General features: G+C 34.8%; 4 protein-coding genes and 1 non-coding gene across 6 annotated transcripts; 3 read left to right on the top strand and 2 right to left on the bottom strand.

Annotated features, from left to right (window-relative positions):
• The first annotated feature begins 539 nt into the window (after window positions 1-539).
• On the top strand, window positions 540-2638 carry LOC133789091 (L10-interacting MYB domain-containing protein-like). Of its 2 annotated transcripts, none has more exons than XM_062226813.1 (3): window positions 540-790; window positions 1466-1799; window positions 1890-2638. In XM_062226813.1, the coding sequence occupies exons 2-3, from the start codon at window positions 1476-1478 to the stop codon at window positions 2478-2480; spliced, it is 915 nt and encodes a 304-aa protein (XP_062082797.1). In that variant the 5' UTR covers window positions 540-790; window positions 1466-1475; the 3' UTR covers window positions 2481-2638. The 2 variants fall into 2 exon arrangements, with proteins under 2 accessions (XP_062082797.1, XP_062082796.1); XM_062226812.1 differs by having other exon boundaries at window positions 1462-1799.
• A 2130-nt stretch (window positions 2639-4768) lies between these two features.
• LOC133789092 (auxin-responsive protein SAUR21-like) lies at window positions 4769-5286 on the top strand. The gene has a single exon (XM_062226814.1). It carries the CDS (start codon window positions 4855-4857, stop codon window positions 5149-5151), a length of 297 nt encoding a protein of 98 aa, XP_062082798.1. The 5' UTR covers window positions 4769-4854; the 3' UTR covers window positions 5152-5286.
• A 13929-nt stretch (window positions 5287-19215) lies between these two features.
• Window positions 19216-21408, bottom strand: LOC133792546 (uncharacterized). Its single transcript, XM_062230454.1, has 2 exons — window positions 19973-21408; window positions 19216-19447 (listed from the first exon to the last, which is right to left on the bottom strand). The coding sequence occupies exons 1-2, from the start codon at window positions 21406-21408 to the stop codon at window positions 19216-19218; spliced, it is 1668 nt and encodes a 555-aa protein (XP_062086438.1).
• LOC133793104 (small nucleolar RNA R71) lies at window positions 21044-21150 on the top strand. The gene has a single exon (XR_009874564.1). It is a non-coding gene; the product is annotated as a small nucleolar RNA R71 (small nucleolar RNA).
• Window positions 21409-22911: 1503 nt separating the features above from the next.
• Window positions 22912-23503, bottom strand: LOC133789094 (auxin-induced protein 15A-like). The gene has a single exon (XM_062226816.1). The coding sequence runs from the start codon at window positions 23384-23386 to the stop codon at window positions 23108-23110; it is 279 nt and encodes a 92-aa protein (XP_062082800.1). The 5' UTR covers window positions 23387-23503; the 3' UTR covers window positions 22912-23107.
• Window positions 23504-26376: the final 2873 nt, after the last annotated feature.

Below are 26376 nucleotides of genomic sequence, written 5' to 3'. Positions count from 1 at the left end.
AAATAGAAAACAAAAAGCCACACCCTCGAAATAAGATGCAAATCCTAACCCACCCCATTTGATTGCCCTTACAAAAACCCACCCATCGTGAGCCCAACCTCTACCAAGCACAACTCGAGAAAAAAGAAGAAAAAAACATTTGACATTGCTTTCCTTATAAGATACCAAAATAGTATTATCTATAATAAAAAGTTAAGACTTTGTATTAATATTAAGTCAAAACAAAGTTTCAAAAATGTATATTCCCCTTGATATATAATATTTAATTTAAATTGTGTCGATTTTAATTAGACTTTTGATAATATCATTATTTACCAATTGATCCAATTTATTAATGTAATAAGAATCCAACTTTTGATATCCAATCAAATTATAATTGAATGTTTATTTAATTTTTTTAATTAGATTTGATTGGATTAAATATATTAAAAGGGTTTAAGTTGGATTTTTTTGTTGTTAAAGTACCATAAAAATAAATAAAAATAAAAGCTAACTACATATCACATAAAAGACAAAATAAAAAAATAAAAGGGGCAGAGTTGTAAATACATCCAACCAAAGATATGTGGGCATGGGTTTTCACGTAGGATTGAGCCGGAATAACTCTGTTTCTACCATTTGTTCGAGTAACTACTCCGTTCACTGAGATGGATGGAGCCAACTAGATTGAGCAAGACTGCGCTAACATCATTCTGTGGTTTCCTCCACCTGAAGCCCCAACTTTCTACCTTTTTTTGAGCTCCTTAGCAATATAATCTCTGGGTTTTGAATTTTTCAAGGCGTGATCAAGGTGAGTCTACTGGTTTTCGTCTTTCTTCGATTCTTTAGTTCTATTATAGAGGTGGGTGAGTTTGTATTTAATCAGTTTATGCTTTTAATGTGATTGATTGGTAGTGTTAGGAAATATAAACGGAAATTTGTTTTCTTTCGGTTTTGAATTGAATATGTTTGATAAAATGCCTGGGAGAAACCCAATTGACTGGTGTCAAATTCCCCTTACAAAAAAACCCTTTTGTTGAGCTGATATTTTAATTTTAATTATTATTATTTTTTATTAAAACCATTGTCTGTTTGTTTATATTTATTTAATTTAATTCAATACATTTTTGAAGCAGAAAGTTTGGAGTGGCATCGAGTAACTTGTATCAAATCCCCCTTATTCCTAAACTCCTTATTTGAACTCAAATTACATCTTTTTTAAAAAAAAAAAGAAATTAATGTAATTATACTGTTTCATTCTGTAGTTTTCAGACTGTTTAGCTCTGTACCTTCAATATAATTATTTGGAAAGAATCTCTATGCTGAAATTAAACATGGCATATGACTGGATTGCTTATCTTCAAATAAAGCTGCAATATTGCATTATAGAAGTTTCGAGTGGTCCACTATAGCATGATATCGAAATTGAGATTTGTATTACTTTTCTATAATCATTAACACTTTTTCTTTTTGTTCTTTTAGTGAGTAGGGTTGATATGGCATCTAAACTTGAAGAATTTGATGATGTTGCCATATGGCCGCCTCAAGTTGAGACTTTTTTCATCACCTTGTTGGTTAAGGAATCCAAGAAAGGTTTACATACTTCCACCCTAGATAGAAAAACATGGAAAGCCATAGACACTGATATGTTCTCAAAATTTGGAAGGAGATATGCCATTCCGAAGTTGAAATCAAAGTTTAATCGATTGAGAAAAATGCATCGTGAGTTCTCAAACATCTTGTCCCAAACTGGCGCTCATTATGATCCCGAAACTAATGTTATTCATGTTGATGATGACGTTTGGGAAGCCTACTTGAAAGTAATATTAATGTACCTTTGCAGCCTTTCGTCATTTGTCTTTATAGTCTATTATCTGGAAAATGCTGATTATATCAGTTTTAATTTGCAGAAACATCCTGCTGCAAAGCGGTATAGAAGGAAAGGATGTGCTCATTACGACATGCTTGATGAAATCTTCAAGACTCTAACCTCTACAAACCGACCGCCACCCTATGCAGCAACCCACTCTCAATCAAACTCTGAGGATGAGCAGCGTGTGGACGAACCTGAAACTGGAGCTGACGATTTTGAGCCGAATGCTAACATTGCAGATACCAATGAGTCTGGGACTTCTGCTACTGCTGTGCGCCATCAAGCTATTCGTCCTCTTGAAAATGTTTGGCCAACAAAACAACCAAGGAGCTCAGAGCATTTAGGGGTTGATAACACACATGGGGCTTGGACCAACAATGTGAGTTCTAAGATCGAAGCAACTTTGGGGCAAATTGACAGATTTCATAAGAATAGTGAAATATTATCATCTGGTTTTGATCCATATTCTGTAACTGAATGCATGGATAAATTGGAATCCATTCCGAATGTGGCGAATGCTTCTTACTTCAAGGCAATGGAGAGATTTTTGATTCCTGAGTGGAGACAAATGTTCATCAAGATGTCAGAGGGGAGACGGTGTATGTGGTTGGAGAGTTTGAAAAATTAATTAGTACTCTTATATGGGAGACTGATGAGACATGAGTTCTAATATTTTGTATATACGTATTTAGAACAATTATGTTGGTTATATAGATGTGCCAATGAAGTTGGATCTGCCATGTCATTGATCGATTTGTAAATATTGGTTGGACAATACTTCTAAGATCTTAGTTGGTGTTGATGCATTTCAACACAATTATTCAACAAATTATGTCCTGTAGCATTGTCTTAAAGAGTGAAGTGTAATGACTCGCCTAATTTTGGTTGGGGATTGTGCGAAACCAAGTGATAGAGGTGTAAAATGCAATGAGAGATTTTCAAAGTTAACAGTGACCCATAAATCTTCATTGAAGGATTGGACTTCTTACATAGAAGTTATTTATGTTATAATGGAGTAATGAGATTGTACAGTTTCATTAGGTCAGGAGGAGAGTGGACCCAATCATTTGTTCCTATAATTAGGTCTGCGTTTTCCTTTGGCTACTGTGTGTGGATTTTCTAACTGTTCAAGGTGTAATACAAAGATGATTATATGCAAAAATAGTGGGGAAGACTCTTCCCACATAATTTTTTTACATTGCCCTTTTATAATAGAAGTTTGGTCTCACTTTTTGAAGGAATTCAAAACTCAGTGGTGTATGGCTAAAAAGTGCTCAGATTTTATATTTCACTATGTGCCAGGAATGAAAAAAAATAAAGGTGCTGTGGAGGTCTATGGAGTAGTGGGTATATGGTGGGCTGTTTGGCTAGAAAAAAAAAAAAGAGTATTTGAAGGTGTTGAAGAGTGTGCTGAAGCATTTGGATGTGTTGACTCTTCAACACGGAAGTCATCATAACATGGGGCTATAGTTGACTCTTTTTTTTTTTTTTTGAGTTTTTACTAGTGTCTTGATGCTTTTGTTTTAAAGCCCATGTTATGTTTTCCTAGTATTAATTTCCATTAATAATACAAGTAGTCTTGTTTTGTTTCAAAATAGAATAAAATTCTATAGTTCTATTCTTCAAGAAAATGTTTCACCATGAATTTGGTAAATCAGAGCTCTTTGATCTGTTCGGTAAAACAACTCAAAACGAAAATAACTATTTTGAACACAATGATTCTATGTCTTAATATGAAGAGATTAAATCATAAATAAAACAATTCATTGAAGAAAAGCTTCAGTATAGTTTCATTTGTATCATTCTCAAGGACATTGTTATTTCAGTCCCCAAGGAAAAATATATACATGGCGATGGTAGTGGCCATACAAAATTGTAACAATAATTTTTGTCAGTAGTTAGCATCTATCTATACTCATCATCATTCATCAGATATTTAAGCTAGAAACAAGATTGATGAAAGTATCTTCACTGCAGGGAATTGTTAGAGCACCCATTGGATGATCAAATCCGAATTCTTCTTCAGCCTGACATAGCAATTCTTGGAATGAAGGATGGTTCAAGTATGATACTTTTGCACTAGAAAAAGACCTCTGAATAGCCTTTTGGAACATCTTTTGCACTAGAAAAAGACCTCTGAATAAGTTGCTTAGCATGAACTACACCAGGAAAACGGAAACCCATGATTGTTTAAGTCTCTAAGGTAGAGATGAAAGAAGAAAGTGTAAGCAAAGAAAGAGCTCTAAAAGTTTTGCAAAAGAAAGCTCTATTACTTGAGAATGTGAGGAGTTGAGATGCTATAGAACCTAATCTTATTGAGTATATATAATCAATACCCTTGATGAGAAACGTAGAAAAGATAACTCTTGTGTGGAAATCAATGATGGAGATTGAAGAGGCAATTAATGAGATGGGGTCTAGTGAGTGGCATAATCTTTGAGCAATCACATGGTTGTGTCTTCCTTCTCATTATTATTGGTTCAAAGTTGAAAACCGACTTATTTGAAAGCCACAAAATAAAAAGTATTAGTTGATCACATATGTTCCAGAATGTGGGGTTCCTTTGTAGGTTGTTCACCTGGTGATGTCTATAGATATGCCACAGTCACAACCAAGTGTCAACGTATGAGTTAGAGACAAAGGCATGTGAAGATTCAAACCTACCTGAGTATGAAAGAGAGCCATTCATCTTTATATATATATATATATATATATATATGCTCATTACTACAAAGCTAAAATATCAAGTTCCCATATTGTTGCTTTGACTTGGAAGACAAAGCCATGTGAACTTAATTAATTCTTATGTCTCTTGCAAATTTGTCAAACCTTCCCAAATGTCTTCAGAACCACTTATTCAGAAGCCTTAGATATGTGTGCATTCATCTATATAAGGGTGCTTAACCACACAGCTAAATCATCAAGTCCTCACATTCTCTACTACAAAATATTTTTGTGAACTCTAATACTTCTTCTAAAGAAAAACATAAAAGAAGATCAACATGGCATTTGGATTGTCCGGCTTTGTTCAGGGTAAGAAGGCTCTCCGAAGATCACTTTCAGGCATTAAAGAAGTAACCTTGAAGTCTGCAACCATTCCAAAAGGCTGCTTAGCTATCTATGTTGGAGAAGATCAAAAGAAGCGTTATGTAGTACCTCTTTCGTACCTAAATGAGCCTGCATTTCAAGACTTGCTGAGTATGGCAGAAGAAGAGTTTGGATATGAGCATCCGATGGGTGGACTCACAATTCCTTGCAGAGAAGACATATTCATTGATATCACATCTCAGTTGAATTGATTGTAATTTGTAGCTCTGACATAGATTCACAGAAACAATTTTGTAGATGATATACTTTTACCCTTTTTCTTGTAAAACAAGGGAAATTTTTGACTGGTTGAGAAACTAGTAAATAGAAATTACTCATTTGATTAACACTTGTTCACTTTTCGGTTGAATTCCATTTTTCTTGCTGCTATATCTTTCTATAATCAATGTCTCTGCCTTTGCCAACTTCAAAGCTCATTCACTTTTATTTGAGAAGAATTTAAAATCAACTAAAACAATAATATTACTGAAACACAAACATTAGTTTATAAATGTATTTTTGGCTACTATATCTCTTTCTATTCAATGTCTCTCTATTTGCCAACTTCAAAGCTCCCTGGCATTTATTTGAGAAGACTTTAGAATCAGCTAAAACAATAATATTACTAAATCACAAACAATAACATTGCTTATACATATAAATTTATAACTGAGATCAATAATTTCTGCCAAAATGAAGGCACTGATTTTAATGAATGTTTTTACTTTCTTTCTGTTACTACTCCAGTTGGCTTTCATTTTACTGATAATTACTTGATATACTAACACAAGTGTGTGTGTGTGTGTGTGTGTGTATAACTCAATTAGTTTGCAAATTTTGTTTCTTAATCATAACTCCAAATCATCCACCTCTTGAGTTAAATTTTCATTGCAGGGACTGGAGATGATATGAGAAAAAGTAGAATATAATAAGCCTTAAACAAACAAACTCACAAGACAAAGTACTGCAATATGTGTTTCATTTCGCTTAGGATGAGCAAGCAGCTTCTACCAATAATAAAGAGACAACTTTGTCTAAGAGTAGAACCAAAATTTGTTCTCTGTTTCATCCAAATCAGCTGGTGAAATAATAACTTCTAACTGTGCTGTTGTGTCACTATAAATCTATTAACGTTTCTTTTATTGAAGGCAAGAAGAGGCTGCTGTCACACTTCTTTATATTCTGTTATGTGCCAAAACTCAGCTTTTGAAAAATGTGTCATAACAGTCTTGAGGTGCTCTTTGATCTGTTTGGTCTGACAACTCAAAACTAAAACTAATGACTATTTTGAAGTGCCAAATTCACAATTTCGCAGTACTATTTTGCAGACCAATATAGAACAAGAAGAAGGACAAGAATTCTAGATCTTAATATAAAGAGAATAAAACATAAATAACACAATTCATTGAAGAAAACCTTTGGTAGTTTCATTTGTATCATTCTCAGGGATATTTTCATTTCAGTCCCTAAGGAAAAGTATTTACATGGTGATAGTATTGGCATTGTTTGCCATACAAAATTGTAACAATCATTTTTGTCAGTAGTTAGCATCTATCTATACTCATCATCAGAAATTGAAGCTAGAAACAAGATTGTTGAAAGCATCTTCACTGCAAGGGATTGTTAGAGCACCCATTGGATGATCAAATCCGAATTCTTCTTCGGCTTGACACAACAATTCTTGGAATGAAGGATGATTCAAGTATGAGACAGGGATCACAAATCTTGTCATTTTGTTCTTCCCAACATAAACTGCCAAATAGCCTTTTGGGACATCTTTTGCACTAGAAAAAGGCCTCTGATTAAGTTGCTTAGCATGAACTACGCCAGGAAAACGAAAACCCATGATTGTTGAAGTCTCTAAACGAAGAAGAAAGATGAAAATGTAAGTAAAGAGAGAGATCTCAAAGTTCTGCAAAAGAAAGCACTAGTACTTGAGAATGTGAGGAGTTGAGGTGATTATGAGTATATATAATCAATACCCTTGATGAGAAATGTAGAAAAGATAACTCTGTTGTGTGGAAATGAATGGTGCTGATTAAGGAGATGGGGTCTAGTGAGTGGCATAATCTTTGAGCAATCACATGGTTGTGTCTTCCAGCTCATTATCATTTATTCAAAGTTGAAAGTCGACTTATTTGAAAGCCACAAAAGAAAAACATTGTTAGTTGGAGGATGCATTAGGTGATCACATATGTTCCAAAATGGTTTCTCTTTGCTGCATTTCATATGTTTCAAGTGGGGTTTCCTTGTAGGTTGTTCACCTTGTTTGATGTCTATGTATGTCACAGTCAAAACCACCAAGTGTCCATGTATGATCAGAAGACAAAACCATGTGAAGATTGAAATACTTATGTTTCTTTTCTAATCCCAACCAAATTAATTGCTTGAGAACCATTCATCTATATATACAGGCACATTACCACAAAGCTCAATCATCAAGTTCTCACATTCTCTATTAAAAAATATTTTGTCCATGGCAAGAAGCCTGCCAGGAGTCACTTTCCAATGTTAAAGGAGCAACTTTGAAGACTACAAACATTCCATAAGGGATAAGGCTACTTTGCAATCTATGTTGGTGAATATCGAAAGAAGCCTTACGTATTGTTTTTGTTTCAAGAACTACCAAGTGTGGAAGAAGACTCAATTCTCAGAATTGTAAATATTTAGCACTTGCAAGTTCTCAGAATTCTGTTATACTAATTCGAACTGTATGTATGTACTTAGCACTTGCAACGGTGATTAGGAGAGTGTTCTTTTGAGGGGCAGTGAAGTTTTTGACTGTAAAATAAAAGTACTACTTTTGATCAAGTTGAATAAGAAGAATAAGCTGAGTTTTTTCCCTTTTGACTCAGAGGAAAAGAACAATGAAGCTGGAGAAAATGAGAGAAAGAAATGAGGAAAAATGCTTCATTGATCTGGATTGTCTCAATACAATCCTGTTATTTATACAAGCTAGAAACAGAACAGTTACAAGGAGTAACAAACAGTAACAAACTAAGCTAACTTGTATAACTTGAATCTAACCATCAAAGCTTGGATATAACTGTTAACTCTATGAAATAGTAACAAACAGTAACAAACTAAGTTAACTTGTATAATGGAAAATTTGAGGAAATATATGAAGTCTGATATTCGCCTTCAAGTCTCATTTTAACACAGTTTGTCTCATTTTGTTTTCACGCAAGTTTGGAACATCAACAATGATTTTGATCATGTTCCTATCGCTTTCTACTTAAAATTTTGTTAGTCCCTAACAACAACAACCACAACTAACTTAAGGTGTTTGGTACAACCATAACAACTAAAGGCCAGTTTGGTACAATTTTGTAAACAGTGAGAAAACGACTTATTGAAAAATTTATGCAAAAGCTACAGCTAAAAGCTAAAGTTGGCACAACCCATATTTTAGTTTTTTTTTCTTCAAATTGCTATTTGAAAAATCTTTATAATGAATGAGTTTTTTTTATCTAAATATGTTTAATTATTTATTATATATTAATTAAAATTAAAATATTTAAAATAAAGTAATATGATAATAACATAAACAATATTTCAATCTTAAATATTTTTATTTTTTGTAAAAATATTTTATAATTTTATATTTGTTAGATACTTTTAAATATTTTTTATTTTAGTAATTTTATATTAACAAACCACATTAATATTAATATAGAGATTTTTTTTATAAATGTCTGATATAGATTTTACTATACACTATAATATAATTTTTGTATTTCATAGTATTTTTAATTTATAATTTATCAAATACATTAATTTCATGCTTTAGAAAAAAAAAATTAAAAACATAAAAAGTGAGAGCTTTGCATGACTTAAATTTTATATATTTGTGATTATATCATGACGAGATTATTATACTGTGATAATTATAATTAGAATTTTAGCTACACTGACTAGTTATAATATATATATATATACTATTATATGTATATTTTATATAACTAGATACAAGCAACGTGCAATACACATTTGCTTAGTTTTATTTATAGAATTTATTAATTATTTTTATTAAATTTGTATCATTGTTATATAAATTTTAAATAAATACACAATATTATATATAAAATAATGACATAAACATATTAAAAGAAAAATTAAATCCAAACATTTTTTTATAGTTTTTTTAATATATATATATATATAATATGATAACCATTTTAAATATAAGTGATCATTTTTTTAATAAAAATTAAGATTATGTATTATATATCATTGTTATAATGATATTTTAAAATATTAAAATTTATATTAATATAAGTATTAAATATCTAGTCTTGTATAAATATTATTATAATAATAATATTTTAATTCATATTAATATAATTATTAAATATGTAGTCTTGTATTAAATATTATTATAATAAATATATTTTATAATATTTGAATTTATATTAATATAATTAATAAATATCTATTTTTAATTAGTTTGGAATGTATTTTTCGTTAAATATTTAGAATATTCCGTTAAAGTTAACAAAAAAAAAAACGTTAAAACCAAGAATTTACGTTATCTACGCACTTTTTACACACTTTTTACATAAATAGATATAACATTTTTGTTGATGATTACTTTATTAGTGTCTTATCAAAAATATATTTTAATTTTAACATATTTAAATAAATACAATATTTATATTGAAATCTTAGTATGGGTGAATTTATTTTAATAAAATAATTATCACATCTATTTTGGTCTTTTAACATTTAAGAGGGCTTTAATCATATAGTTTACCAACTACCCTATACTTTTTCTGTAACGCCCTGGATAACCAAGACTGTTACACTATGTATTTGAAATAGTGCAAGACTTGCTAATCAAGTCATTTGATTGAAAATGTGAATCTGACGACACAAACTGGTTGGGTTTAAAACATTTTGGTTACAAACGAATAATTTTCATTAAAACAAATATTTAGTACATGGGATCCCAAATCAAAGTTTAAATAACATAATTACAGGATTTCCAAAACGAATAAATAACCAAGCCACTCTAATGGAAAAATACACGTTTTAGGTTCCCGTCCCTATACAATCCCTTGACCGTGGCAGCCGAGCAGCTGACAATATACACCTCACCCCCAGAGCTCTCCAACTCATGGTCAACTCATCTTACCCTTGCCTTTACCAGCACCACGTAGCACTCGTGAGCCGAGGCCCAGCAAAACAAAATATCGTAACATAACCTGTATTAACAGCTAAATAATTCACAGAGCATAATCAAATGATTTACAAGACATTAATCAATTACCCAGCAAGCCATAGCATTCATTTAATGCAACACATCAGTCAATAACCAATGATCTAGTTCCAAATACTCAGCACATCATACACAACAATTAACAATAGAATACATGTCAACCAACAACTAGGGTTATCGCCCGTAGGCCGCACCCTCCATTTAATCCACTGTCTATGGCTCGCTTAGGCCAAGCCCAGTGTTATACCCACTGACTCCGGCCAGCTTAACTGAGCTCAGTGATTATTAAACTGTCCTCAGCTACCAGTGGCCGAGCCGCGCCCTGTACGCAAGTATTGATTTCGGCACCCATAGGTCGTTTATCACATGTCCCAGATTTCGACACCCATAGTCCGTTTATCACATGACCCAGTGGCATAATATGTAATGACCCACTACTCTAGACTATTTGGACCATTAACGAAACTATACATAAAACTTACAATTTTGCGGAAATACCATAAATTTTATTGAGTAACTTGTGAAAATAAGAGTTACTTACAAAATAGAATACTAAGAAGGATATGGGATCCCATTGTCTTTAAAAACAAAAACATGATTTAAATGAAAAGAATTACATAAGAAATGCGGAAAATACATATAAAACCATAAAGAGGTAAAATGAGACTACATCCTCGAATCGAATAACGCTTGGCCCCTTGACTTCATTCACCATCGATACACATCCTCTAAGCGTCACGAATCTTACCGCCTCTAAAGCTATATTCTTGCACATAAAACAGAAAGAAATGAGCCTAATGCCCAGCAAGGAAAATCTAACACATAGTCATAAACATAAATTTCATAATAAACGTACAGACATATCATAACACTTAATACATACATTTATTATAATGGCCATTATTACTTGGGGTCCCATAGACTAAACAAGCTTATGCCCATGAGATTAGTGGGGTCCTACTAGCTAAGTAGGCATATGCCCAAACTCTTTTTGGGGTCTTGTTAGTCAAATAGGGCATAAGCCCAAGCCTACAAACATACACATTCATACATATTCATAACATATCATATTTCATAACATAATACATAAGATAACATAAGCAATACACATATAGATTCTATCCTATTTTCCTTACCAAAGTTACCGGGATATGATGGACTGAGTTGGGACTTTTGGAACACTCCTAAAACCATATGAGAAAGAGTGAGTCTTATGAAGAAGAAGAAATGAAAATGAATAGGAAGACTAAACCATTGAGAAATATGCTTACCACAACTTATGTGCTTAAGAACTTGGATTCCCTAACCAAAATAAGAATGAGGTTAGGGGACTGAGTAGAAGGCTTTGAGAAAGAAAATAACATGAAACAAATGAAATAGAGTTTCGGGTTTACCTCAAAGACTTGCAAGACCAATCTAACCACAACTGAAATACTAAAGAACCTTACTTCCCAAATGTTTGGTAAGCTTATAGTGATCAAGCTTATAATCCCCAACCCAAGTGTTTACACTCTCACAATAACCTAGCAACTTGCAGCCTCTGAACTTAGCTTGATGAATGAATGAAAAATGCTTGGTGCTAGGTCCTATTTATAGAGTTCTAGGAATAAAAATCTTCTTTTTGGCTTTGAATAAAAAAAATAAATTTAATTGAAAATATTTGAATATCCTTCAGCCAAAGGCTTAGGAATTTTTCAAATTTTTCAGAGAGATTTAAGGATTCAAAGCTTGATTTTAAAATAATAAAAACAAATAGAATCCTAACTTCTAACTCCCTAAATCCCGTAACTCTAAACTCCCCTTCAGTAAAATCAACATATCTAGAGTTGTAGAACTCCGATTTGGACTCTCTTTATACCGTTAGAAAGCTCATTACATTATCTACAACTTTTAAGAAATACTATTTTTCGAAATTCCTAATATAACTGGGTCAAAAACAGGTCGGAAGTTATAGTACCCTAAAGTTACGAAAAATCTATTTAATTATCTAAATATCAACCTAATCCACAAATAAATAAAATTGTGATAAATGTCATGCTCCTATCAGATTTTGGTGAAGACTAAGTCTTATATTTATCTTATTTTATCATTAAAATAATAATTTCTTAATAATCATACATATGATAAGTGTTACTATCTTATTGGGCCTATCTAAACCTTATAATAAATATTATTCTTAATATCAGCTATATAATCAAACCTTAGGTTAAAATTAATATTCTTAAACTATAGGTTAAACTTAGAAAGTCTATAAGTACTACTATGAGTGTCCAAATAACTCCTGGTCTGAACCAAAAATCCACAGTAACAAAGAAAATACTATACATACTACTAAATAATTAGCTAAGTAAAGTTCTTGGACTCTACATAATACCACCTCATGACATTCATATAATTATGGGGAACTCTTAGTCCCAACATACTCACATGGTTTATCACAGTCACATAACAATGCATACAAATATAGGGAACACTTAGTCCCATCCTATCCACATATACAGGTGCAGTTTTCTTACCTTTAATTCCAAGTGCTTTAATTAGGAGAGACGACCCCCGAGCATAATCCTGCCCCAAGCCCAAGCGTACACCTAGTCACAATCATGATAAAGGATTCCATCAATAATTGTATAAGGGTTTCCGGATAGAGTTCTAGCCTCCGGGACATCGAACTCCACCAAACACGGTAGTGGGATCGATTCCGAGCATCCTAGGTTAGGTTCCCATGCTTAAAACTCCAAAAGGTCAAAAATTCCCTTAAGAGCAGCGGCCCTCAAAACCCATGCCGCGGCCTGCCCCTGAAACAGAGGCTAGGCCTCCCTGAACACAAACACGCGCCGCGGCCCTGCCCCTGTGGCGCCGCGGCGCTCCCTCATCTCAGAGCCTTTCTGGATCTTCCTTGCTCCGAAGGGCCGCGACACTCTAGAACAGAGCCGCAGCCCAGCCCCGCGAACCCAGAAAAACCACCATTTGTAACATTCAAACTTCACCCAAATCCACCCTAAACCATCCCAATAACACAATCCAGTTACCCCAACATTCTAACATGATTTCAACAACATAACCCAACAGAAACCTAGCCTAGAAACTCATCAAAACAACATCTCAATCTTTGAAACCCAAAAACTCAAAACCTCTTAGAGCAACCAAAAGTCCCAGAATTCAGATGTTAAACTATTATGAAAATCTTACCTTTGCAGAAGAACAAGCCCACCAACTAATTGCTGAGTTAATTCCTAGGCCTTAGCCCCAGTTCAATCTTCAATATCAAAATCCAAAATAAAAACCTCTTAGAACCCAGCCAAAACTATAGAATTAAGTCAGCTAAACCACAATTCAATACTCACCTAAACCCCTGGTCTGAACCTTCAGGTTGCTACAGAAATCCTCCCCACAACTCCAGCTCAAAATCTTGAGTTTCCAACCAAGTCTTCCCTTGGTTCCATGGTTTCCTTGAGAGAGAAAAGGAGAGTTGAGCTGAGTGTGAAGGGAAGGGTCGGTTGGCAAAGTTCTAGCTATTTCCTCTATTGTGTAAAATCGATACGCAAGTGCACATAATCGTAACAAGTAATAAAGAGTAAGTGAGATCGTTCCCACGAGAACTGTATATTAAGTACCAAAACTTAATTCCTATTTCTATTTCGCTAACGATAGTTGAGTCACAAGAATTAACTAAAATTGTAAAACAAAAATCTAAAATTAACTTCAAGAACTGAAAATAAACAACGTTAAGAAAATTCAATGGATTAAAAACTGGGGCAATCAATTTCATTAACTATCCTCTTTAATTCTTATTAACACAAATCTTACTATTCAATTCTTCTCTTGTGATAGCAGGTCAACAATAATAACTTATATTCGTACTAGGATATATAAGCCTCAATCCTATGCAAATTTTCTACATCTCTGTGATAAATAAACATAAGATAGGCATTAAGATTAACAACCCTAAAACTACACAGACCACACAGGTACTCTCGTCCTAATATGAAATCTATGTTTATTCAATTACAACATATTCAATTCTCACTTCTCAGATTTTGAATTAAAATCATATATTTCATGTCAATGGTGATCAATCATTCACAAGCATTATGTTCAAATTGAATAAATCACAAGATAAAATTGAAATCATAAAACTTGCATTAATTTAAAATAAAGGTTCAGGAGAATCCATTAACACCCTAGAAAAATAGTTTAGTTCATAATCAAATTCATAATAACCATAGAAGAAATAAAAAGCATCCAAAATACAGAAATTCAAAGTAGAAAAGAAGAAAACTGTAATGAATTCTTCGATTCCGCTTGCAATCCTCCACAATGTGCCTTTAGCCGTCTCCTAGGGTTAATCTTCTCTTAAAAACGTCATTAAGAAAGCTTTTATAATCCCTAATTAATTATGTGCGAAAGGACAAAATTGCGCTTGAAAAAATGCCCTAACTTTGGCTTCCGTACGGACTAGCGCCGCAACTCCATATGATAGAGCCGCAACTCCAGTCCACTTTGCCATCTGGAATTCGTCTTTGGTTCTTGTAGCGCCGCAGCTCTACTTGATAGAGCCGCAGCTCTAATTCAGATTTTAATAGAGCCTCAGCTCTATCTGATAGAGCTGCAGCTCTAATGCTGACATAATTTTTTTCTCTTCTCTGAAACTCTTAGGGCTGTGGCTCTACACCATAGAGCTGCGGCTCTAATTCCACTTTTTTTCCAAATCATCAATTTGAGCCCCGAATTCGCCTAGTTTCCATTCTTTAGCCCGTTTAACACCGTTTCTTCAAGAGTTAAGTGCTTTTCCTCCAATTCAAGCTATTTCCTTCATAACCACACTTAATCTTGAAAACACAATAAACCGGCATAATATCGCACAAAACCAAATAAAAAGATTAAAATTGCATCTTAAAACACGCCATAAAAACATACCAAAACTGTAACGCCCTGGCTACCCCAGAACAGTTACGGTGAACGGTGGACCGGAAATTTGACTCATTGCCTGAGTCCTTTGGTAAAAAACGTGCTCTAAGTATGATTAACAGGTTAAGGTACAAAACCAATAAAAAGGGAATGGAGATTTTATTACAAATTGCTCTGCAGAGCTAAACAAAACATTTACAAGAGGTTCTCAGTACAAAATGGTCACTAGTGTTTGAAATTTACAATCCCGCCGACCTAAGCGGCAAAAATAGGGTAAACCCCCTAGTTCCTCTGAGAACGCCTTGGCCGTGGTGGTCAAGCGGCCGCATATGTACACAACACCACATCAGCTCTCCACTCAAGGCTAGGTGAGCTTTTCTTTCCCTTTACCTGCACCACATAGCACCCATGAGCCAAAGCCCAGCAAGAAAACATAACATTTCTCATAAACATTATCAAATGATTATCATTATAATCATACTGAACATAAAGCTTTCAAACAAGCAAATGAACATCACATGATTTTAGCGGGAGAGTGGCTGTTGAGTAAGCCACTAGCCTCCAAGCTCACTTTTCTAGCGGGAGAGTGGCTGCTAGGTAAGCCACCAGCCTCCAAGCTCTGTTTTGTAGCGGAAGAGTGGCTGATGGGTAAGCCACTAGCCTTCAAACTCTGTTTTCTAGCAAGAGAGTGGCTGATAGGTAAGCCACTAGCCTTCAAGCTCTGTTTGTTCATCGACCCTCAGGGTCGGTCAGGCATTAATGCTCCTTGAGTCATTCAATGCTAGTAATCGATTAGATCTAATCTCTGTTGGCTTGTGTGATTCACGCTAAGGCCGTTCTGACAAGTAAGTCAGCGCTTCCTGACCTGTGTCCAGTAACACTGCCGAGCCTGACAAATAAGTCACAACCTCACAGCTGATACTAACACTTTTGTCGATTCTGTATTCAATCCATGTCCATATTTATACAATCAACATGCCTTACAAATATCCATGCATGTCACACTTTGGGTGCAGTTTTCTTACCTTTGATTCGAGCTAGAATGAGTAAAAGAACAACCTCTGAGAACAGTTTAGCTTTTAGTCCTTTAGCGGTTACCTAATCACAACACGTTTGGGATACCATTAATAATCAAGATAATCAAGGGTCTCAAACCATTATTTAACCTCCAAGAGATCAATCCAAGCTAATCCAAGTAGCAAGGACACTCCCGAGGCCTAAAACTAGGTTTCCGGGGTCAAAACGAGCAAACGGGGCGAAAACAGGGCAAGGGCTGCGGCCCTAGCACCTTGGGCCGCGGCCCCCAGGGTTCCCAAAGGCTAGGGCCGCGGCGCCCTTCATCAAGGGCCGCGGCGCCCAGCAGGCACAAGGCCTCCACCTGCTTCTTCAAAGAAGGGCCGCGGCGCCTCAAGAACAGGGCCGCGACACTCCACCCTGGGCCATTCCCAACCGCGTTTCTAACACTCCAAAGCCTCCAAAATCATCCCTAAACATTCCCCAATCACCAATACAAAGTTCCCAAGCTTCCCCATGCATCAAAACCCTCAAAACCCAAGGCTCGAACGAACCGAAAACTCAACAATTCACAAAATCAATTCAAAGCTTAGAAACTCGGAAAAACTCAAAACTTAAACTTCGATTACCTTCAATTGGGTTGCTTTCTGTCGAATCCTTCGGTTAAGAAGCTTCTAATCTTCCCTAGGATCGCTATGCCTCGATCCTCACTCGATTCCGACTCCTAGAACTCAAGATTTCGTCAAAAAGGCTCAAGCGGTAAAACGAACTTTGAAAAGGAAGAACGGAAGGTTTTCTATCGTATGTTCTATTTGATAAGCTACTTCAACCTTAAGTAACCTCAAATAAAACCTAATGCTCGGGGTCCCGAAAACACCCCCGGGGACATTATAGTCAAAACCTCCAAAATTTCACCATGATCTCAAATATTCCCAATTTATCATCAAATGAACATTTCTATTACCCCAAAATTGACCCCATTATGGTAAAACCGCTAATCCACTAAAAATAACCGTCTCATGTTGCTTAGCTCGAATATATCTCCATAATAATAGAATCTCATTCACAAATCAAGTTATGCACCCAAATACACAAATTACCCTCAACGGGCCAAATTATCATCATACCCCTGTAATTGTAAATATGGACTCATATGCATGCATTTCTCATCATATCATAATATAATCAACATATACATGCATTTAATCGATTAATAACATAATTAAGCAAGTATGGCCCTCCCGGCCTACTATTCATGCCGCTAAACTCATTGGAGAATTCGGGGCATTACAAAAACTAGTCCTAACAAATTCCCCCAAACTTATCCTTTACTCGCCCTCAAGTAAAGAACACAACTAAGACTCGATAAAACTAAACAAACCAAATTGACAACCATTAAAATGGCCTAAAAAATCATGAATACCATATGCATATAATTCTAAAGAAAAGTAACGTGCCACTTCAAAAATTAATCTAGAATTTCAATCAAAATACTTCACCTATTCACTGTAATTCATCGATACTCATGCTCATTCACCCATAACCAATAAATGTAAAGAATTGAACCAATCTATGCATTCCAAATTCTCACCATCAATCCACTCAACATGGTTATTCCATATGCTTGCTATACTTACTATTCTCTACTAATGTAAACAAATACACACTTAAAAATCAATAGGACTTTACAAAGCTTGTAATAGATGGCTTAGGTAAAGGTGGATAAGAAGACATTTTAGGCTCAAGTATACCATAAGCATTCAAACCAAGCAACCTATCCCTTTAACTCAACTTCACATCCCATTGTTACTCTTTTTTTTTTTTTTTTTCAAGATTGAGATGAGATGACTATTTATTCATCACACATTTTTTTTTCAAACTACATTCCCCCAAACTTAGATTTTTCAGTAAATAACTTAAGGAATGTAGTTTATTCTGAATTTATAATTTCTTTTCTCCTTTTGTTTCTTTCTTCTTCTCTTCATTAATCTTTATTTTTTAAATGCACTGAGTAACTACATATTTCTACATATGTCCCTTAAACATTCACTCCCCCTTCCAATCAAAAGATATGTTTTCTGCTCATGGTATAGGACAAAGGGAATAATGAATATACGGATACAAGTATAGGCTCAAAACATGTGTTAAACAATGAAAAAGGTCAATTGTAAAGCTCAAATAGGGTAACTAGGGATAAAAATATATAAGGGTTAGCTTGAAAGGCTCAAACGTTCCAAAGATGGCCTATATCCTCTTCTTAAGTTTGTATTGGTTAGGATTTCGTCTCAAATAGCAAGCAAGCAAGTTCTAGAAAAATTTCAACTTGTACAATCCACAATCCAAATTCAACATGCATATACAAAGTTCAATTCCCACATTTACAACTATGAGCAATAGTTCAAACAAGTATCCAATTAACCACAGTGAAGTGACAAAGTATTTCAATCAAGCACACAGATTTTTTTATATATGCACAACTCTTCCTTTGGATTATACAACATAGCAATCATTCAATCTCATCGACAACAAATTATCAACTTGGTTTACACTCTAACAACCCCGTGAAAACTAGACTCAAACACAATAACAACTAATACTAAACTTGATAAACAACAAATAACAGCAAAGCTAAAAAAAATAAATCCCTTCCCCCAAACTTAAGACTAACATTGTCCCTAATGTTAAACTCAAATAAAAAGAAAGAAGAGACTTACCTGAAACCTCATCGGATATCATTAAAATGGAGGAAGCAGTATGGGAGTCGTGCTAAAAAAAATTCAAATGGAAACCCTTAAATTGCGTTTCTGAGCCCAATTGGCGCTGCGGCGCTGGTGTATAGAGCTGCGGCTCTAATTCTAACTTTTCGCAGCACTTGCTCTTTGACTTCCCTAGAGCTGCGGCTCTAATTCAACTTTTGTGCTATTTTGTTGCTATCTTTTTTTTCACGGTTCTAATTACATAAACTATTAAAAAAAAACTATACAAAAATAAAATAAAATAAAATAGAATTGTTCAACTAAAAATAAAATAAAATTAAAAAAAATAATAAAATAAAAACGAAAACATAAACTTGAGATGCCTCTCAAGGGCGTTGTCGTTAACGTCATTTAGCTGGATGCTGACCACTTTCTTAAATTCAACTCGGATCCAAACCACCTCTCATGTCCTTGAGAGCCATAATATCATGAGAAGACGCCCGTTTCTTGATATTGCACATTTTTGGAACTTTCCACCGCTCATGAAACAATCGAGCTTTCTCACTAAAGATCTTTTTCACTTTATGACGAATTGTTCGCTTGCCACCTTCAACCATAGATTTATTCTTAGTAAATTTCAGCTTATCACCCTTACTTTCCACCACATCAACTCTACAACAAGTTGGAACCTTCGTTGCTGCAAAAACATTAAATGTCACCTCTTCTCTTTGCACTCGCAACTTCAACTCGCCTTTCTGCACATCTATTAAGGCTCTACCAGTTGCTAAAAATGGCCTTCCAAGAATAGTTGGAATATTTTCATCTTCGTCCATATCAAGAATAATAAAATCTGCAGGAAAGATGAATTTATCGACCTTTACTAACACATCTTCTATGATCCCCCTCGGATGAGCCAGTGATCGATCTGCCATTTGCAAAGACACGGTAGTAGGTCGAGCTTCTCCCAATTTTAACTTTCGAAAAACAGATAGAGGCATTAGATTTATACTAGCCCCTAAATCACATAAAGCCTTTGTCACCATTGAACCCCCTATAGAGCATGGAATGTTGAAACTACGCGGATCTTTAAGCTTGGGAGGTAGCTTCTTTTGAAGTATCGCACTGCACTCTTCAGTAAGTGCCACTGTCTCATAATCCTCTAGTTTCCTTTTCTTAGTCAAAATTTCTTTCATAAACTTCACATAACTCGGCATCTGTTCAAGTGCTTCAGCAAAAGGAATGTTGATGTGTAGCTTTCGAAAGATATCCAAAAACTTCTTGTCAAGCTTATTCTTTTGAAGCCTCTGAGGATATGGGATCTTTATATGGTGATCTATGCTTATTTCTGACTGCTTTTTCTCAAGGTTCTCATTAGCCTCTTCTTCAACTTTACCCCTTTTCTGCTTGTTCTCTGTGATAGGTGCCTGTTGATCCTGCTTCTGCTCAACTTTCTTCTCTATACTTGGTCCTGCATACACTGTTCCGCTCCTCAAGGTAATAACTTGACACTGTTCATTAAGATTTCCCTTTGGATTCACTTCAGTAGTGCTTGGCAAGTTCCCTTGAGCTCGGTTTGCCATAAGCGTGGCCAACTGTCCAATCTGAGTTTCCAAGCTTCGAATAGATGCCCTCGTTTCTGTCATAAATTGATTAAGTACATTAGGTTGTGCTTCAAGTTGCCTCATAGGTATTTGCTGTTGTGGTGGTCTATTTTGTGATTGATAAAATCCAGGAGAAGGCCTTGAGTACTGAGGTTGGCTCTGCTGAAACTGCTGCTGACTACCTTGACCACTTGTCCATGAGAAATTAGGGTGATTCCTCCACCCTTGATTGTAGTTCATTGAGTATGGGTTATTTGAGGGCCTTTGAAAATTACATATTGTTTGAACTTGCTCCAGAGGCATATTGTTAAGATCCCTCATTGTGCATTGTTCAAATAAATGAGGTCCCCCACATAACTCACACATAATCTGCATCTGCATAACTGGAGCTTGAGCTTGAATGTTGTTCTGTTGTAACTGTTTGGTTAATGTTTCCACTTGAGCGGACAACATTGAGATGGCATCCAATTCATGCACTCCAGCCACCTTCTTAGTGGTTTCTCTTTCTGATGGCCATTGATAGTTATTCATAGCCATTTCTTCCAACAGATCATAAGCTTCATTAGCGCTCTTACTCATGAACGCTCCTCCAGACGCTGCATCTATGATTGTGAGAGTAGTACCACACAAACCATTGTAAAAAATATGGACTAACATCCATTTTTCAATTCCATGATGGGGACATTTTCTCAGCAGCTCCTTAAACCTCTCCCACGCATCATACAACGATTCACCATCTTTTTGGTGAAAATTGTTGATTTCACCTCTATACCTTGCAGACAGCGATGGTGGGAAAAATTTTGCTAAAAATTTCTGAGTTAGCTCCTCCCATGTTGTGATAGAATTGGCTTCCAAAGAAATAAGCCAACTCTTTGCTCGGTCCCTCAATGAAAACGGGAAAAGTCTCAACCTCACTGCATCATTTGTCACTCCGTTCATCTTGAATGTGGCGCAGAGCTCTAGGAAATTAGCTAAATGTAAATTTGGGTCTTCCGTTGGTGATCCCCCAAACTGAACTGATGATTGTACCATTTGCAAAATAGCAGGCTTAATTTCAAAATGGTAAAATTCCCCGGTATTCACACCTAGGCTTCCTAACCTCAATTATATCTCAAATTATTTATTTCCATAACCCGATAACCCAAATAACCACCTAACACCCGAAGTCCCCCTTGACTCATCTCAAGTCAAATATCGAGTCCTGTTGTGACTTTTCCTGCTACTTGCTCCCTAGGATCGCCTCGTGCCGAAAGCTGCAAACACATATATCCACATAATAATGTGGTCTCAACAGTTTATCACAAATAACCACATTTATGCCCTAACGGGCCAAAATTACAATTATGCCCTTACCAATCAAACAGGGCCCGCATGCTTATCCAATACTCGTAAACATGCATACTAACACCATTAATTCACATAACCTCCAATTATGCCCTCCCAACACACTAATCAAGGTCCTTAAGCCTTATTAGTAATTTTGGGTCGTTACATTTTCCAACTGACAACACTTTAAATCTTTAATTTACTAAATACTATGCAATTTTTCCCCGCAGCACAATTACATTTATTTTTGCCCACAACACAACTACAACTATTTTTACTCACAGTATAGCAGTACCAAACTCGCCCTAAGACAGTTAAGTCTGTTAATATCTTGTTTGATGTGCAAGTTTAATAATGTAGACTGAGAACATGGAGAAGTATTCTTTTAGGGAAAAAAAGGTTCTAATCAAATAAAATTGATGAGAGAAAACATATTTCCTTGGGAATTATTCAAAAGGACTTATGACTACTTCCTCATGGTCCCCAATGGAAAATATTTACAAGATAGTTGGCAAACAAAAATTGAAATAATAATAAGTTTTGTTAGTAATTTTTATCTATTAGCGCTTACACCCATTACTAGGCATTTAAGTGAGAAATAAGTCTCATAAGATTATGAAGTAATCTTGTTTGAATGGAATTGATAGAGCTTCCATTGGATGATAGAATCCAAATTCCACTTCAGCTTGACTCAGCAATTCTTGGAAAGTGGGCTAGTACTCTTATCTAAGAGACTAATGAGACATAGTTTCTAATATTCTTAGATCAACTATATTGGTTTTTAAATGTGGAATTTGCCATGTCATTGATCGATTGTAAATGTTGGCTGGGCAATACTTAATAGATCTTAGCTGGTGTTGATGTATTCCAACACAGTTATGCAACTAATTATGTTCTTATGGGACTGTGTTAAGTGATGAGAGGTGTAGAAAGCAATGAGAGAATTTCAAGAAATTTATTAAAAGGGTTGAACTTCTTACAAGAAATTTATTTATGTAATAATAGAGTAATGAAATTGTACAGTTTCATTCTCCAAGAAAATGGTTCACTGTAAATTTGGTAAATCAGAGTTCTATGATCTGTTTGGTCTGACAACTCAAAACTAAAATGACTGTTTTGAAGTGCCAAATTCGTTATTTGGCAGATTACTTTGCATATCAATATAAAACAAGAAGAAGGAAAAAGATTCTAGATCCTAATATGAAGAGATTAAAACACAGATAAAACAATTTATTAAATAAGAACTTTAGCAGTTTCATTTGTATCATTCTCAGGGACATTTTTATTTCAGTCCCCAAGGAAAAATATTTACATGGTGATAGTATTATTGGCATCGTTTGCCATACAAAATTGTAACAATAATTTTTGTCAGTAGTTAGCATCTATCTATACTCATCATCATTCATCAGATATTTAAGCTAGAAACAAGATTGATGAAAGCATCTTCACTGCAGGGAATTGTTAGAGCACCCATTGGATGATCAAATCCGAATTCTTCTTCAGCCTGACATAGCAATTCTTGGAATGAAGGATGGTTCAAGTATGATATTGGGATCACAAATCTTGTCATTTTGTTCTCCCCAACATAAACTGCCAAATAGCCTTTTGGAACATCTTTTGCACTAGAAAAAGACCTCTGAATAAGTTGCTTAGCTTGAACTACACCAGGAAAACGGAAACCCATGATTGTTTAAGTCTCTAAAGGTAGAAGAAGGAAGAAAGTGTAAGCAAAGAGAGCTCTAAAAGTTCTGCAAAGGAAAGCTCTATTACTTGAGAATGTGAGGAGTTGAGATGCTAAAGAACCTAATCTTATTGAGTATATATAATCAATACCCTTGATGAGAAATGTAGAAAAGATAGCTCTTGTGTGGAAATCAATTAGTGAGATGGGGTCTAGTGAGTGGCATAATCTTTGAGCAATCACATGGTTGTGTCTTCCTTCTCATTATTATTGGTTCAAAGTTGAAAACCGACTTATTTGAAAGCCACAAAATAAAAAGTATTAGTTGAAGGATGCATTAGTTGATCACATATGTTCCAAAATGGTTTCTCTATAATGGTTATCTTTTGTTTCAAGTGGGGTTCCTTTGTAGGTTGTTCACCTGGTGATGTCTATAGATATGTCAGTCACAACCAAGTGTCAACGTATGAGTTAGAGACAAAGGCATGTGAAGATTCAAACCTACCCAATTGCCTGAGTATGACAGAGAGCCATTCATCTTTTATATATATATATATATGCTCATTACCACAAAGCTAAATCATCAAGTTCCCATATTCTTTATAGAAAAATCATTTGTGATAAAAAATGAAAACTTTGAAAGAAAGGTCAACATGGCATTTTGAATTTTCTGGTTTTGTCCATGGTAAGAAGACTGTCGGGAGGTCACTTTCCAATGTAAAAGAACCAGATTTGAAAACTACAAACATTCCAAAAGGCTACTTTGCAATCTATGTTGGAGAAGATCAAAATAAGAGTTATGTGTTACCTTTGTCTCCAGCTACTAAGTATGGAAGAAGAAGAGGAAGAATTCAGATATGAAAATTACAATTCTTTGCAGAGATGATATCTTCATTGATCTAAGCTCTTAGAATTGTAAATAGCAGCACTAAACAAGAACTGGAGAGAGAGGAAAGAGGACATCAAGTCCTGTATATGCAATATTGAGCCGCTGATCTTATGATAGAACAAGAAAATGGAAAAGGTTTCTATACCAGAATCTATAAGAAAAAAAGACTTCAGCCAAACAATTCATTCAAGGAAAAGAAATGCAATAGCATTCATTTGTATCATTCTTGGAAACATTTCCTATTGGCCATCCTAAGGACAAATATTTACATTATATTGGCATTGTTTGTCATTCGGCCATTTTGTCTGTACTCATAATTTGGCATTCAACTCAGAAATAAGATGGATGAATGTGTCTTTTTTGCAAGGGAAAGAAAGAGATCTAAGAGAAATGCTAAGGAACCCAGTTATGTTTCTATAAAATCAATGTCCTTGCTATGATATAACTTGGTAGATATTTATATATACATATTTATATATTCCTTTATCCAAATGAATATTGAAGGCTAAAAAGCCAAGTAGTTGGATGGGGTATACTAAGAAGCATAGTCCTTGAGCAATCACTTGGTATTGTCTTTGTCTTCATAACTTTCCTCCTCTCACTGGTTGAATTAAAAAAAAAAAGAAAAAAGAAAAAGGATGATGAGCTAGTTCATCATATATGTTTCACAATGGTTTTTCTTTGTTGCAAATCTAATAGCAGAAGTGGGCTCTATGGGGTCTAGTGAGTGGCATAATCTTTGAGCAAACACATGGTTGTGTCTTCCAGCTCATTATCATTGATTCAAAGTTGAAAGTCGACTTATTTGAAAGCCACAAGAGAAAAACATTGTTAGTTGGAGGATGCATTAGGTGATCAGATATGTTCCAAAATGGTTTCTCTTTGCTGCATATCATATGTTTCAAGTGGGGTTTCCTTGTAGGTTGTTCGCCTGGTTTGATGTCTATGTATGTCACAGTCAAAACCACCAAGTGTCCATGTATGAGTCAGAAGACAAAGCCATGTGAAGATTGAAATACTTATGTTTCTTTTCTAATCCCAACCAAATTAATTGCTTGAGAACCATTCATCTATATATACAGGCACATTACCACAAAGCTCAATCATCAAGTTCTCACATTCTCTATTAAAAAATATTTTTTCCATGGCAAGAAGCCTGCCAGGAATCACTTTCCAATGTTAAAGGAGCAGCGTTGAAGACTACAAACATTCCATAAGGGATAAGGCTACTTTGCAATCTATGTTGGTGAATATCAAAAGAAGCCTTACGTATTGTTTTTGTTTCAAAAACTACTAAGTATGGAAGAAGACTCAGTTCTCAGAATTGTAAATATTTAGCACGTACAAGTTCTCAGAATTCTGTTATACTAGTTCGAACTATATGTACTTAGCACTTGCAAGGGTGATTAGGAGAGTGTTCTTTTGAGGGGCAGTGAGGCTTTTGACTGTAAAATAAAAGTACTACTTTTGATCAAGTCGAATAAGAAGAATAAGCTAAGTTTTTTCCTTTTGACTCAGAGGAAAAGAACAATGAAGCTGGAGAAAATGAGAGAAAGAAATGAGGAAAAATGCTTCATTGATCTGGATTGTCTCAATACAATCCTGTTATTTACGCAAGCTAGAAATAGAACAGTTACAAGGAGTAACAAACTAAGCTAACTTGTATAACTAGAATCTAATAACCACCAAAACTTGGATATAACTGTTAACTCTATGAAATAGTAACAAACAGTAACAAACTAAGTTAACTTGTATAATGGAAAATTTGATGAAAAATATGAAGTTTGATATTCGCGTTCAAGTCTCATTTTAAGTCAGTTTGTCTCATTTTGTTTTCGCGCAAGTCTGGAACATCAACAATGATTTTGATCATGATCCTATCGTTTTCTAAAATTTTGCTACTCCCTAACAATAACAATCACAACTGACTTAAGGTGTTTGGTACAAGCATAACAACTAATAGCCAGTTCAGTTAAATAATAAAGGTATTTGGTAAGCAGTCAGAAAACAACTTATTGAAAAATTTATACAAAAGCTATAGATGCTAAAGTTGGCCTTACCCATCTTTTGGTTTTTTTCTTAAAATTGCTTTTTGAAAAAACTC

Source organism: Humulus lupulus, chromosome 7, assembly GCF_963169125.1.
Source record: "Humulus lupulus chromosome 7, drHumLupu1.1, whole genome shotgun sequence".
NCBI lineage: Eukaryota > Viridiplantae > Streptophyta > Magnoliopsida > Rosales > Cannabaceae > Humulus > Humulus lupulus.
Note: the sequence above shows the minus strand (reverse complement) of the source record. Positions and strands in the feature narration are given on the sequence as shown.